The sequence below is a fragment of the Daktulosphaira vitifoliae genome, unplaced genomic scaffold, assembly GCF_025091365.1.
Source record: "Daktulosphaira vitifoliae isolate Bord-2020 unplaced genomic scaffold, ASM2509136v1 Scaffold_2, whole genome shotgun sequence".
Lineage (NCBI taxonomy): Eukaryota > Metazoa > Arthropoda > Insecta > Hemiptera > Phylloxeridae > Daktulosphaira > Daktulosphaira vitifoliae.
In genome coordinates this window covers 24469092-24484921 of record NW_026099573.1, presented here as the reverse complement: position 1 = coordinate 24484921, position 15830 = coordinate 24469092, and the positions used below count along the sequence as shown (strand labels likewise).

The 15830-nt window shown below is 25.6% G+C and overlaps 1 protein-coding gene across 1 annotated transcript; it reads right to left on the bottom strand.

The window, feature by feature from the left end:
• Positions 1–485: 485 nt before the first annotated feature.
• On the bottom strand, positions 486–13475 carry LOC126900064 (uncharacterized). Its single transcript, XM_050675496.1, has 12 exons — positions 13241–13475; positions 11882–11975; positions 11551–11684; positions 7466–7707; positions 6660–6871; positions 3250–3513; positions 2670–3001; positions 1979–2601; positions 1642–1913; positions 1307–1540; positions 1008–1239; positions 486–870 (listed from the first exon to the last, which is right to left on the bottom strand). The coding sequence occupies exons 1-12, from the start codon at positions 13306–13308 to the stop codon at positions 494–496; spliced, it is 3084 nt and encodes a 1027-aa protein (XP_050531453.1). The 5' UTR covers positions 13309–13475; the 3' UTR covers positions 486–493.
• Positions 13476–15830: the final 2355 nt, after the last annotated feature.

Sequence of the window (15830 nt, the reverse complement as noted above, 5' to 3'; positions counted from 1 at the left end):
GGTATAAATTGTTGGCTTAATAGCAAAATTTTGATAGTAGTTTAAAAAAATTACATTGTGAACATCAAAAAATTATAAAAATTTGTATTATATGGTAATATCTAATAAATTTATTATGATGAATTATATTATTTCCAACATTTAATTTAATTCATTACTATGTTTATTCATTGTTTAAATAATCTTCAAAATAAAATTACACAACCGTCAGTAGGAACTTAGTTTTAACTTCTATAATAATAAGGTGTCCGTGATTATTTATTTTTCTGGAACAATTTACAATTTTATTGTATTTTTTTATACATTTCAACACAATAATTAATATTTTTTTCAAAAACCAAATCATATTGAAAAAACTAATAATAACACTTGTTCCATAAAATTCAATACTTATTACAATAATATAACAATAAAAATAACAAAAAAAAAAAATATATATATATATAAAAATAGTTAACAATCAAAATATAAAAGTCAAAACTTACTCTCAAACTCAAAATATTCTTTTTAAAAAATTTTTAATACTCTTTGACTTTGATTCTGTTAAATTTTTGTTGGATTCAATAAAACCATTACTTGGATGTAATGTACCAGACATTCTATTTGTCCTAATAGATAAAGCAGTTTTCATAAATTCATTATTTGGAACATCAATAGAAGTAAGATCAGATGATGATGCACTTCTATGAATGTCTTTGTGGCTAGATTTCATTTTAATGTTACCACCATTTTCCATACCACCAACTTCTAAATTTATAGCATTAGATTTTGACTTCAATATTAGTTCTTTACGTTTTCTTCTACGTCTTCTTTCACTTTTAACGTTTTCTCCATTATTATTTCTAATTAACAGGTCTTGATGGGTTGTTCCTACAAATAAATAAATTTAAGCCTTAAATAATCTTTTATAATAAAACTAATATAAGATTCAGAATGTTAAGTGGAAAAATATTTATCTAATATGAATAATTTTTATTTATACCTACAAAATTTTTGTAAATACTTACCAGATGAAAATAAGGCTTCTTCACTAGGACGTCTATGTTTTTCTTTAATATCAGAAGGAATATCATTTGTTGATAGTCTACGAGTATTATTAGGTTTTATTGAACTCTCCCAAACAAGCTCTTTTCCGTGTTTTCCGATAAAACCTAAGAGTCTAAGAGCCACATATGCTAGAATTAAGAAGCAAAATATCATGACTGTTGTTGGACTGCTATCAGATAGAATAAATGACAACTAGAATAAAATTAAAATTGACTTTTAGTTATTGAAATGTATAATTAATGAATTACTGTATAATTACTAAATTAAAATTCTCAGTTTCTGCCTTTAAATAATGTAAGGTACTTTGGAGAGAAGACACTTGATCACTTAAAAACTTTATTTCCTCAAGAATTTTCAAATCCTGTTCTCTTATTAATCTATTCTCTTCGGTTAATTCCAAAATTGTTCGCTGCATATCATCAACTTGTTTTTTATAACGAGTACTTAATTCTTGTAAATATTCACCACTGAGAGACATATTACGTTCCAAGTCCTAAAAATTAAGATAATTATATATTTCTTTTTTTTAGTCATGTTTACTAAATATTTTTTCAATTCTTTAAGTTACATAAAGATTTTTTATAATAAAACTACCTTAATACGATTAGCTAAACGAATAAATAATGATTGTTTTGTGTTTTGAGACAGAACTGAAGGTTGCACTGTAGTATACTGAATAGAAGATTCAGATGCTGTGGAATTACACTTATCATTTTCACTTTCTTCAGTTTCAAAGTCTTTAAAAAAATTGTCAAAATTGTCTGTTTGCTGTTCTTGTGGTGGTTTAATTTCAGTAGTTGAATTTCTTATATTTGAATTATCAATATCAGTAACAATAGTATTATTTACAATGGTACTGGTTACATCTGAAAAACAATAGGAATTGTACATTAGCAAATCAAAGAAAAAATTTAAATATTATAAGTATTACACTCAGTAGAACTTTGTGTAGGTACCCCACTAGTCATGTTGTATTCTTGACTTGATGAAGTTTCAGCAGTTATATTTTCAATATTAACGTTAATGGTCTCTTTTAATTGATGGGTTAATGACATAGGTGGTTCATCTTTAGTAGCTGAGATTTTTGTAGGTAAAATCTGAGCAACTATAGGCTCAATGAAACTTGATAAATCTAAAGTGACTGAATTACTACTAATTGGTGAAGAACTTTGAGTCGATTCATCAGATTTTTGGTAACTTGAGCTACTATTACTGCTGTTTTGTGAAATAACATCTGAAGAAGCTGTTTGTAAATTTATAATTAGATCGTCATTAATATAAATACGTTTAGCTTTATTTAATGCAATTTTATTATGAATAATTGCTAGAGTGTTGCATAATGCTGCTATTTTGACTAATGGAAAGAGAGATGTAATAAATTTTTCACGTTGATTTCCATTTAATAATTTTTTATGCTTATTTCTTTTTTTTAACAATGAAAAATCTAAACCATAATCAGCACATATATCACTATTTATTATTGATTCATATATATATTTATTTTGGTAAATTTCAGTCAAATGATTGGATTCACAACTAATAATGTCAAACATACTAAAATTAAAATAGAAAAAAAAAATGTTATACCTTGTATATTATTAAGATTAAAAACTAATAATTACTTTTTATAAAAAGTGTCATTACAGCCATGGCATACCATAATATAACCAGGTGTTATACAGTTTATATATTGATTTACATCAGTGAAATTATATGTTGTTTCATTGATACTACAAGGTGGGGTATCACATGGAGATTTTTGTCTTATATCTAATACGTCAGCAGCTATTTTGACGATTGACATAACAGCAGTTCTAGCACTATCAAGTAAAGTACTTTTACTGTTAGTTTTATTTTTATCAACATCTATTTCATCAATAACTTCAAAATCATCAACATCTTCATTTTCAACTTGTGGATTTTCTAAACCAGGATCATCTGCTCTTTCTAATGCCTAAAGCAATCAATATAATTGTATACAAATATATATACATATTTTATTTTTATTTAAATATACTTAGACAGAATAAAAAGTTCAATAAATTTAAAAATTTGAATATTTTTTTTAATAAAATAATTAAAATACATTTAAGAACTATTGTTAGTTTTAATAAACAAAGGATTGAAAGTTATTATTGTAAGTTGAGGTTGTATACCAATGATTTTTTTATTAATAAAAAAAAAAAAAAATGATTAAGTTACTTCAAATTCTGATAATCCATATGCATTAAATACTGATATTGGACAATAATGCTCTTTTCCATAATGAGAATGTATTTCAACCTTGACGTATTTTGTGAATACATTGTCAATAGTAGTGTTTATGTGAAAATCTTGTAATACTCTAACATCTTCTGCAACCAAATGTGCAATTGGAGTCCAATTACGAGTATTTAATCGAGACGCAACAAAGACAGAAAACTCTTTTGGGGTTGATGAAAATAATTCATAGTTTGCAAGTTCAATCTTAAAAAAAATTTAACATAAAAATATATACATGCAAAGTGATTGATTTACTATTTTTTTCAATTATACTATTACTATATTATTATCATTATATTTATATGTGTATATATTTTATAGAGAATTAGTAGAAGTATTGAAGAGGAGAAAAATTAACATTTGTTGTGTGTAAGAAACTAAGTGGAAAGGAGAGAAATCGAGGGAAATAGGTGAGGCTAATAAAATAATATACCCAGGTAAGTCTAGTACCAAGAATGGTGTAAGGATAATAATGGATTAGGAGATAAAAAGTAAAATACTAGAAGTAGCTAGGAAAAGTGACAGAATTATAGGCATAAAATTGATATTCGAGGAAAAAGTACTGAATGTAATAAGTGCTTATGCACTACAAGTAGGATGTGATGAAATATACAATTAAATGTTTTGGAGAGAGATGGATGAAGTAATGGAAGGGGTACCTGACAATGAAGATGCGGTGATAGGTGGAAATATAAATGGACATGTAGGTAATGAGAGGAGAGGATATGAAGAGTACATGGAAGGTATGGTTTTAGTGGAAAGAATGAGGATGGAGAAAGAATTCTGGATTTCGTAGTATCTTATGATCTTGCTGTGGTTAATACTTATTTTAGAAAGAGGGAAGATCATTATATAACTTATAAGAGTGGGAAGAATAGATCACTGATTGATTATTTTATGTGGAAGAGAGAGCGTAAAGCGAGTAAAAGATTGTAAAGTTATACCAGGCGGGAGTGTAACTACACAGCATAGACTGATAGTAATGGAGTTTTGGTGTACCGGAAAAAGAAAAAAACTGAAAGAACACGGGAGAAAAATCTAAAATCCGTTGATGGAAATTGAAAAAGAGTTTGTCAAGACAGTAAAAAAGAGAACAGTGTGGAATGTCCAAGGAGACATAAATAATGTGTGGAATAGATTTGCTAGTTGTGTAAAGAATACTGCAAAGGAGATTGTTGGTGAGAGTAGGAGTAGAATGCCAGAAGACAACAAAACCTGGCGGTAGAATGAGGACATTAAAAAAATCATAGAAAGTAAGAAAAATCAATTCATAGTATGGCAAAAGAGCAAAAGGAGAGAAGATTGAATGGAGTATAAACGCTTCTACAAATAAGCCGAGTGTGCAGTAAATAAGGCGAAGTTTAAGAGGTATGTTGAGTTGTATGATAGGCTAGGAACAAAGGAAGGCGAGAAAGAAATCTATAGACTTGCAAGAGTAAGAGAGAAAAGATGTAATGATTATCATTATATAATGTGTATAAAAAGTGTTGATAATAAGGTACTTTCGAGTGACGATGATGTGAAAAAAAGATGGAAATATATTATTTAGTATTTTGAAAAATTACTGAATGTGAAGTACTCAAGAGACATTAGAGGATATCTCATGGAATGAGGGACTGGTAGATTTAATTAGTGAGAAAGAGGTATGAGAGGCTGTGACATAAATGAAAAAGAATTAAGCAGTGGGACCAGATGAAGTGCCACTAGAAGTATGGAAAATATTAGGAGGTGTTGAAGGAACTTTAAAATACAATCTTATTAGAAGGGAAAATTCCAAATGAATGGAGGAATAGTATTGTGGTCCCGATATTTAAAGGTAAAGGTGACATACAGGAGTGTGGAAATTATGAAGGCATAATGCTTATAAGTCATAGTATGAAAATTTGGGAAAAGGTAATAGATATGAGAATAAGAAATGAAACATCAGTATCTAAGTTTGGATTTATGCCTGGTAAGTCAACAATGGAGCCAGTATTTTATGTGAGGCAACTAAATGAGTGAAATGAGGAGATCAGTGACAATAGGCGAGGTCGTGATTGGAGAGGTGGAGAGTTTTAAGTATTTAGGGTTAGCTGTGCAAGAGTGGTGGTATTGACGAGGATGTAAGACACAGAATTAAGTGCGAGTGGTTGAAGTAGAGAGAAGCGTTTGGTGTCTTATGCGATAAAAGAATTCCAATGAAGCTGAAAGGTAAATTCTACAAGACTGAAATAAGGTCAGCTATGATGTATGGTTCAGAGTGTTGGACGGTTGATAAGAAAGTAGAACAGAGAATGAGTGTAGCAGAGATGAGAATGCTTAGATGGATGAGTGGAGTGACTAGAAAAGATAGGATAAGGAACTAGCATATAAGAGGGAGTATAGATGTAGCGTCAATCGTGGATAAGATGACAGATAATAGATTTAGATGGTTTAGTCATGTTATGAGGAGAGAAGAATTGGAAGCTGTAAGAACAGTTATAGAAATGAATGTTAAACGAAGAAGAGGTTGAGGAGAACCAAAAAAAAAGATCAAGGGATGTAATTCAATTTAATATGAGTTTGGCTGATGTGAGCGTAAATGATGTGGGAAATTTTGACAAGTGTGACACAATATAAATTGAAAAAAACTGTATGTAAATAAATAAATAAATATATATATAATACAGGAGAATTTATTTATCATAAGTTATTCTAATTTTTATACCTAGACAGAAAAAAGAATTCACTACCCTTCACCTCTATTTATTACTTTAAATTATTGATAACTTTTGAAATACTGGTATTAATGTTGTTATCAACCAGTCATTTTCTTAATAACATCATTATCTATTAAATAAGCTAGTTAACTATACATGTTCCTATTTGAAAAATTAAAGTTGACACCCCTATAAGTTATAAAGATTGATTCTAAAAAGTAATTATTAGCAGATAAATCAAGAAATATATGTAATTAAAATAATTAAAATTTTTTTTCCCAATATTGTATTTATTTTGAGAGTAAACAAGAGGCTTATGATAAACCGATCATTCTATATACAAAATGCCCCACCAGTTTCTGACATATTTAACAACATTTGATTCAACAAATATTTTACGTTGCTCATTATTTTTTAAATACATTTTACAATTATGGACTATTTTAAGAGCATATTTTTTATTATTTATCTCTAAGAAAAAAAAAAGTTATTTCTTTATTAATTTTAAAATAGTGAGTTTTTGTTTTTTTTTTTTTTTACAAAAAATTTTAATTTTTAAATTAAAATATTTACTAGAATTAAGTCAATCTCTTATGCTTTTTAACTAATATATCGACTTAAAAAATAATTATCTAATTTATAAACAAATAAAATTATTAGATATTAACTTACTCTTTTAACTTGAATAGCCTCACAAAGTTCAACAACAAACCAAGTGGTACTTTTACATAGATTTAACATATATTCATCATTTGGCAAAGTTAACAATAGATGTGGATATTTGGCTTCAGGATTAGTTGAAACTACTTTTGCGCCACATTCAGGTGAAGCAAAATTTTTTTTCAAAATTTTATTTTCATGTTTAAATTTAGTTTCATTAAGAGCTAAATTCAGTAAAAATAATAATAATAATTATAATTTTTTAAGATTTACAAGAGATTTTCTTTATACCTTGCAATTTTAACAGGACTATAACAGAAACCCATGTTACACTATACCAAATATAATCAGAAGGTATTAAATATAAATATCTAGAAATTTTTCTATAATATATTTTTTGTTTTAGGGTTACATAACAAATTTTTATAACAAAAAAAGGTAAAATGTATAAAAAAGATTTTATCTAACATTCCCGTATAAAAATTGAATTATTCGATTTTAAACAAAAAACATCAAGATAATTTTTGTATAATAAAGTTAATATGAAATAAATTTTAATAATAAATTACAAGAAAAACCTATCATAATAAAGTTTAAAGAGTTGAGCGTGATTTTTTTACTGAGTAAAATTATTATGTCGGCCTTGAATCGAGATTACAATTTAATTTTGCAATTCTATTAATAAATTTAAATAATATTCATACAAAATCAAAGTAAACAAATTTAATGGAATACTATAATTTTATAATTATAGTATTAATAATATATAATTGTATAATTTTTAATTTATATAGTTAATAAAAAAAAAAATTATTTACTTGGCTGCTTTTCAGCTTCTTCTAATTGTTTTTTTGTCCACTCTCTAAAAGAAGGTATATCTTCATTAACAGTTACGTTACGAACACTTGCTGTTAAATTCTCAGTTATATGTCCTCTACCTGGGTCATCTAACACATCTGTATTAATTATAGTATTATCAATGTGTTTACTACAATTATCACTTGTTATTGTTTCATTTATTTTATCCTGATTCCATTTATCACTTATATTTAATAAAAATCTGAAAAATACATAATTATTTTTTAAATACTTGTTATCACTCAAATAAAATATGCTACACAAAGTAAATTCTACTAACAGTAGTAGTTAGTTTCAGTTATAATTATTAAAAGTGTGGGCATAGCACTCAGACCTTATAGCTCTAAGTGCCACCAATACTGAGTGTGTTTAGTTATTTAGAGCTTCACTATTTGCACTCTTGATCGTATATGTTATTTTTAATTAGATTTCTTCTTTCACAAGATAATTCTGAGTCTTTTTTGTTTAGTCAGCAACATTATCAGTTTTATATTTAACAGTGATTAAAATTACTATAAGAAATGCTTTGATGTAAATCTGTAGATAGTGTTTAATTTTAAGAAATTGATGGATTATTCCAACAGCAAAATTAACTTCTATTTCATTCATTATTCCTAATTGGTAGTTCTATGATTTATAAGTATAATATACAAAAATATTTACTATAGTAACTTAATGTAGTATGAAACTAATATTTCATAATTTAATATGGTAATTTTACGGAGATATTATAAAAAAATTAAAAGTAATTGTTACTTTAAAGGAAAACTTGTATAAATGTTAAAGGGCTTGATACAAAACTTTTCAGAAAATAATTTATGGTTAATTATAAATAAATGGTGAACAAGGAATTTTCATAAAAGACAAAAGTTATCTTTTCTAAACTCATTTTTCATGCTGAATTTAAATCTGCAATTAGATTATTTCCATCACCAGTGATTTTTGATATTATTAATAATTAGTTAAAAACGAGTATTAACATATAAAAAAAAACCCATCAGAGTAAAATTAATACCTTCTCAGCTTCTCATCGAAGCTAATAACCAAAAAAATATAGGTTACAAAGAAAATTTAACAACACAACAGCGGACAATATCATATGTGAAATTAGGCACAGTATATTTTTGAATATCAGTATATTATAGAATACTTGTAATATTCTGTAAGACCACAGAAAAGAATACGTTAACACAATTACACATATAGTATTAACTTTTGGGCAACTATAAAATAAACGTGAATCATTGTCTTTCGTGCCGTATTCCAGGCACCACTAAAGTACTAAAAAAAAGGAAATTAAAATATAATTGAAATATGGAATGATGACTGAATGTGCCTATAAAAAGTATGACACATTCAGGACGCCAATCCCCGTTTATGACTTTAGTGGTACATTATATAAAGGCTGAGGACACTGTTTTTCCAGTTAGTCACTCGTTCATTTTTCTCTTACTTAATAATTGCTTTTGTCTAATTAAACCTTTAAGATTATTTCCTACGTATTTTGGCATATTCTTTATACTGTGAGTCTATAATTTTAACTTTTAACACTAAACTTAAAATATACATTTGTGAAAATAACTAACATTTTTCTACAATAATAAATACGCTTCTGTTAACCAAGTGCTATTCTCGTTTATTAACACACCTACTAGAATCTTGGGTATATTCTTAGTAATCATAAATCTACACTCAAGATTCATTCATCATCAGAGAATATCAGGTAAGAGTAGTTTTAATACACTAACTACATTTATTAAGTAATAACTATTAGAATTTAGTATTCCCCTCAACACGTAGTATACACTCTACATTTCTCCTCATTACACTCTCCTCACACATGCAACAGCTTCCCGATATATAATCGATAAAATTCCCAGTATTGTACTTCTTTTGGTTATTACATACTATAATAGTTTATACAGAATAACGGAATATATTTCTGAATATTTTAATTGTAGCATCTATTTAAACACCAAATGTATACAGAAATGATTACAAAGACTTCTATTAAAATGATTTTTTACAATAAAAATACAAAAAAAAAAATTTCCCGCTTACATATTAATCTAAAAAATACAATTCTTTATTTTCTAATAAAAGTTTCTATTTTATGATATAAATTCTAAACTTTCTAAGTTGAGTCAAAATAGTGTTTAAAAGTTCAAAATTTTTAAATTATAAATTTTCATAAAAATCCACTTTAAAGAATCAAAAAAAATTAGTTAAAAAGGGCAATTTGAATTAAAATTTTGGAAGGATTATTTTTAAAAATTAATAATATTTTTATAAATAAAATGTTATTTATTAAAATTTCTTAATATGTAAATACTTTCTAATTAGTAACAATCTCAAAAATGAGGTTATAGATAAAATCTAATCTTAAACTTGAAATCAAATTGAAAAATTTGGTTTAGTGAAGTATATATTGGTCTATGATGATTAAAAAATATTTCATTTTAGTGATATGATATTACTGTGTAATTTAATATAAAAAACAAATTTTATACTGCTATTAATTGAGAAGTAATTAATTAAAAATTTTTTTTTGAAGTGACCTTTTTTTACAATAGCATAATTTTGAGATATTTGTCTTAATTACTAGAATTAAAGAATTTTTTCCAATGTTTGATGATTATAAGTTCACCATGATTAAAATCATATATATTTGATGTATTGGTCATTAAAATTAGTAAAGTAAGAGCTGAAATAAATGAATGACAGACACAAAAACCATATAAAAAAATATTTTAATAGGAATAAGAAATTCCTTTTTACAATGAGAGACTATATATTGATAAGGTTCTTGATATTATTCGAATAATATTTATTATTGTTATTATTTTTCCCACCTAAAAAAAAATTAAGAATAAATGCGAAAAAAGTTATTTTGACTGGCGAGGTTAGAAATTCATACCCCAAGCTTATAAGACTGTATAATATACAAAGCAGTCACTGATAAGTAGATAAGTAGTAGCACATTAATAAGTAGATAAAAAGAACTACTTAAGCTAGTTTAAAAATTCACGATCACTTTCCTTAACATTGATAGGGTAAAATAATCAAAAAATTTAAATTTATACTTAATGTAAGATAGATTTATGTAAATTTTATAAAAATGTATGGACTTATTACCATGACAAACCCTTATATAGGTATTTTAATAATAAAAAAAAAAAAAATGAATACAAAAATAACATATTTTTAACTACGGCAGCCATTTGCACATAGACCATAAGTTGTCAGGACAAATATTTTTTTTAATTTATAGTACGTAACATAAGCTTTAATTTAACATATATTTAAAAGACGTAGTTTTTGTGGAACATTTTCAAAAAGTAAATTGAAAAGAATGACTTTTGTAAAAAAGTTGTTTTTTTAATGCTCCCGTAAGCAGATTTAGTGTCAAATTTTTAAAAATATAATAACAAATGAAAGGGAAATCTCTAAGGTTTCAATAAATAAAAAAATTATAGCAATTTTAACAAAAGAAAGTGAAAAATCATAATTCACATATTTTCAAAATCGTAATTTTTGGGAATTTTCGCCGTTTACAAGGAATGGGAGAAATTTTTTTCAATTTTCAAAGACAAAGTCTTCAACTAGATACAATTTATGATCTTTTAACGTATGGTTAAAAGAAATCAGTTTAATAAGAGCAGAGAAAGTGGCGCAATAAAAAAAAAAAAACATATAGTAAAATTAATACCTTCTCAGCTTTGCATCAAAGCTAAAAAATTAACTATAAAACATATTTTTGTCGAATCCCACATCAATGTTAGGTTTTAACAGATTTCAAGCTAAATAGAAATATGGTGTAAATATGTCTTAGAAAGTATAGTGCTAATGATAAAATTTGTATCATGTAAAGTCTAAAATAAATATTCCAATTATTATATTTTAAGTAACTTTACATTATGTTCTCAATAGTACTATCTAGTTACAGTGAAGTTTGGTGACTTCTAATAATGTTATATTTAAGATTTTTAATCATTCGACTTACATTAACAAAAATTTTGAAATAGTAAATTTTTTTAAATCTTACTTTTTATCAATTTCATTAGTAGTTAATAAATCAGGTAGGTAGACATCTTTGTTACATGTATTTAATGTACTCAAGACATTTTTCCAACTTTGCTTGTAATTGTGTGATTTCTTCAAACTACTATGTTCATTAACCTAAGAATATTTAAGCAAATAAATTATTAAAATAAATATTCTAAGCAAAATTTAACTTTTTTGTACTCAATTTTATTTTTAGGCTTTATTAAAAGCAAGTAGAAAATCATCAATTAGTCTATTAATCGAAAAGAGGAAATTATCGAATGATAAAATTGAGTTATTTAATCAAAAGTACAATCTGTATATTTTCTTACTTTAAGTACAAATATTGATGATGTGTTATTTGAGTTATCTGTGACATGTTCATTATTTAGAATATTATCATTTTCAATATCTAATATAACTGACCTAAAAAATACATTTTTTAGTTTGTATAATAATTTTAAACATTATTTGATTAGTGGAAATTCATTTATACCAAGTATATTTTATGTTATTTCATTTATAATAATATGTATTTACATAATTTCATTCTTTAAAAAAAAATATATTCATAAAACATAAAAATAATAAAAAAATTAGCATAGTTGATATAAATATAGATGATATCTGACAGTAATTAATATCATTATCAAAAAATAAAATTGGATGTGAATCTGTTAAATTAAATATTGAAACAGAACATTTTAAAATCAAATAACTCATAGAAAATGAGTTGATTTCTCATAGTACAACAATTGTCAGGACAAACCTTTTTTTAATATTGTAGTATATTTCAAGAGCTCAATTTTGATGTAAGTGAAAAATTGTCAAACATTTCAGAAAATGTTCAAAAATTGAATAGAAAACATTTTTAAGTCTTGTGTTTTAATATTATTTTTTAAACTCATCCTATACTTAGGTTTTTCATTAGATAATTATAAAAAGCATATCATAAGAATGCTTATTGTCTCTAGTAAATTCTATTAAAATACCATTAAGATCAGTGTTTTAAAAAAAACTTTAGCAGTTTTAAAATTCAAAAAAGAAATTTTGAAAATGTAATTTTTTATGGTATTTTAATAATGAGGTATTTTATAGAATTTTTAAAAGCGAGCCATTTTTGTCATATATTAGGTGATAATGGTTATACCTAGATATTAAAAATAGGTTATATTGATACATAAATAAATAAGATTATCCCAACAAGTTCTGAAAAATTTTATGGCACACTACCATCACAAAACCAATACCTTCTCAACTTTGCATTGAAGCTAATAATTTTACAATTAATATAGAATGTATTGGATAGTTAATTTAAAACACTTATGCTAATCATAAATCAATTTAATTGAAAAAGACACAATTATAATATAAATACAATATAATAAGTAAGATGATATATTTCTTTAAAAAAAATCATAATTACTGATAAAAAATATAACAATTATAATTGTTTATAAACATAAATATTAGTTCAAAATATTTAGTAGAAACACGTATGTATGATTACATTTTAATCCTGCGATTTGTTAATTTTATTATTAGTTTCATTTATGAAACTTAAACTTAAACATTTGAACTCAATTATTTTTCTAAATATTATTTATTTTAATATTATTTATTAATATAATTATTTTTTACTAAAAATGACTTGCGCCAATATATTTTATAAGAAATTATACGTAACTTACTTAAAAGCACAACTGATGAATAGAAAATATAGTATTCCATAAGAACTCGGAATTAAAAAGAAACTCATATGTAAAAGAAAGAATTAAAAGCGATTTCAATTTATATTTGATAAGAAGACAAACTGTCATTGAGCCAATCGAATATTCTTTTACATTGAAATTTAACGGTGTTACAAAAAACATAGAAGTATTAATATAAGTAATGAATTAAATTTTAAACACGAAGTTAGATTTTTCATTAAATTCTTCTTTTATCTCTATTAATTATGCATGAATAGTCGTGTGCCAATGAAAATTGAATTTTCACAAGTCATGTTATCAGTTATCATTAAAAACTAGTTTGCGTTTAAAAAAGATAAGAACTCATTCGATAATATACTTGAAATATTATTCACTAGATGCCGTTATAGAAAAATATAAACTTATGTTAGGAGTTGTGTATGAAACATCATCCTAAAGGCATCCTTTAAAATAAATCGGTAAAGTAATTTTATATTCAGTGAACTTGACAAAATTAGTGATTCAGTTAATCAATTTAAATTGTCCATCACTTTCGACAACCTGTAGTTTGGTGTCGATTTTTCGATAACTAATATTAACGAAAAACATTTATTTCTTTCGATAATTTTTGAAAACAACTGGATGAATTGATAGTTTTAGACTATTAAATAGTTCGGTAGTATTCACTCGGTAGTGTCTATCACTCGAAAAAGATTAATAATACAATTCTAACCTGATACTTAAAAGTGCAGTAATTGTCTTGATACGCCCAATACTTTACATTACGCATCTTACATTTATCATGGACAATTTATAATTTGTATTTTATATTACTTGTATACAACCAAATAATTAATATATCAGTCATAACATTTAAACTCGTACACTAGTGTTATAAATGAATATACGTGTTAAATTGTTCATTGTAAACTATGTATCTTATTTTAAAATAATAATCATATTATGTTCACTGTAACACAAACTGAAAATCACTAAAAGCGCCGACATCAATATCTAAGATAGGAGTAATTAAAAATAATATAAAAGGGCTTAGTTTTGCCTTGCACAACCACGAGCTACCAAGAGATTGAAGTTCTAGATGCAATACAGATGAAATAAATAAAAATTAAATAATTAAAAAAAGTGGAAAGGGTGTATGGAGTTAAAGAGTACATCGGGGTCGAACTATATTGAATAATCAAATAATAAAATATCCTTATCTCACTTATTCTTATTCTTGTTTATTATATGAATTTTTAAAAGTAAAACACGCAAATAAATATTCGCACTTATCTTTATTTCCTTTAGTAGTTGTCTACTATGTCTTTTTCGTACTAATTTCAAATCAGGAACTATATGTTCCTATATATCATCAATAATTTTTGATATTATTACTAATTATTTAAAAACTAGGACATAACTTATAAGAAAAATAATTCTGAATATTTCAATTGTATCATCTATTAAATTACCAAGAATTACATAGAAATTATTAATATTATTTTTGAAATGATTTATTACGATAAAAAAAGAATTAAAAACACAAACAATTGTTTTTAAATTATTACAGATTTAGATTTTAATATTTAAAAAATAATCAGTGCAAGATATCATTTTAAACCTATTTTTTTGGTATTTTAAAGTTGATTTTTTGAAAATTTATAATATAAAAAAACGGTAGCACAGTGGGGTCGAGGCACAGTATAGACGTGGCATAGATGAGATAAGTATAGATGATATCTGACAGTGATTAAAATCACTATCATAAGAAACGCTTCGATGCAAATCTGTAGATAGTGTTTCCTTTAGAGAAATTGGTGAAATATTTTAAAAGCAACATGAACTCTTATTTCTTTAATTATATCCTGATTAGTAGTTCTTTGATTTTAAAATATAATATATGAATAAATACTAATTATAGTTTTTAAATTTAGTATGAAATTGTGAGGCCAGCTATGATGTATGGTTCATAGTGTTGGGCGGTTGATAAGAAAGTAGAGCAGAGAATAAGTGTAGCAGAGATGAGAATGCTTAGTTGGATGAGTGGAGTGACTAGAGAAGATAGGATAAGGAACGAGCATATAAGAGGAAGTATAGGTGTTGCGTCAATCGTGGATAAGATGACAGAAAATAGACTTAGATTGTTTAGTCATGGTATGAGGAAAGAAGAATCGAAAGCTGTAAGAACAGTTATAGAAATGAATGTTGAAGGAAGAAGAGATAGAGGAAGACCAAAAAAGAGATGGAGGGATGCTATTGAATGCGATTTGAGGACAGCTGATGTGAGCGTAGAAGATGTGGGAGATCGTGTCAAGTGGAAGCTTAGGATAAGGGTGCCCGACCCCAAGTAGTTGGGATTAAGGCAAAGAAAAAGAAAAATATTACCAGATATTCCGGTGGCAATTGACATAATATGATTGTTATTTCGGAATGTACAATTTAGCATTTAGTTGGGTTTAAATAATATAGCGTCAAATCAATTACCTACTCTATCGGTTGTTTCTCAATATACACTACACTTTAATGATACAATAAATAAATAAACTCACACATACACACATATGCATTTATAACATTGTGTCTAATGTAA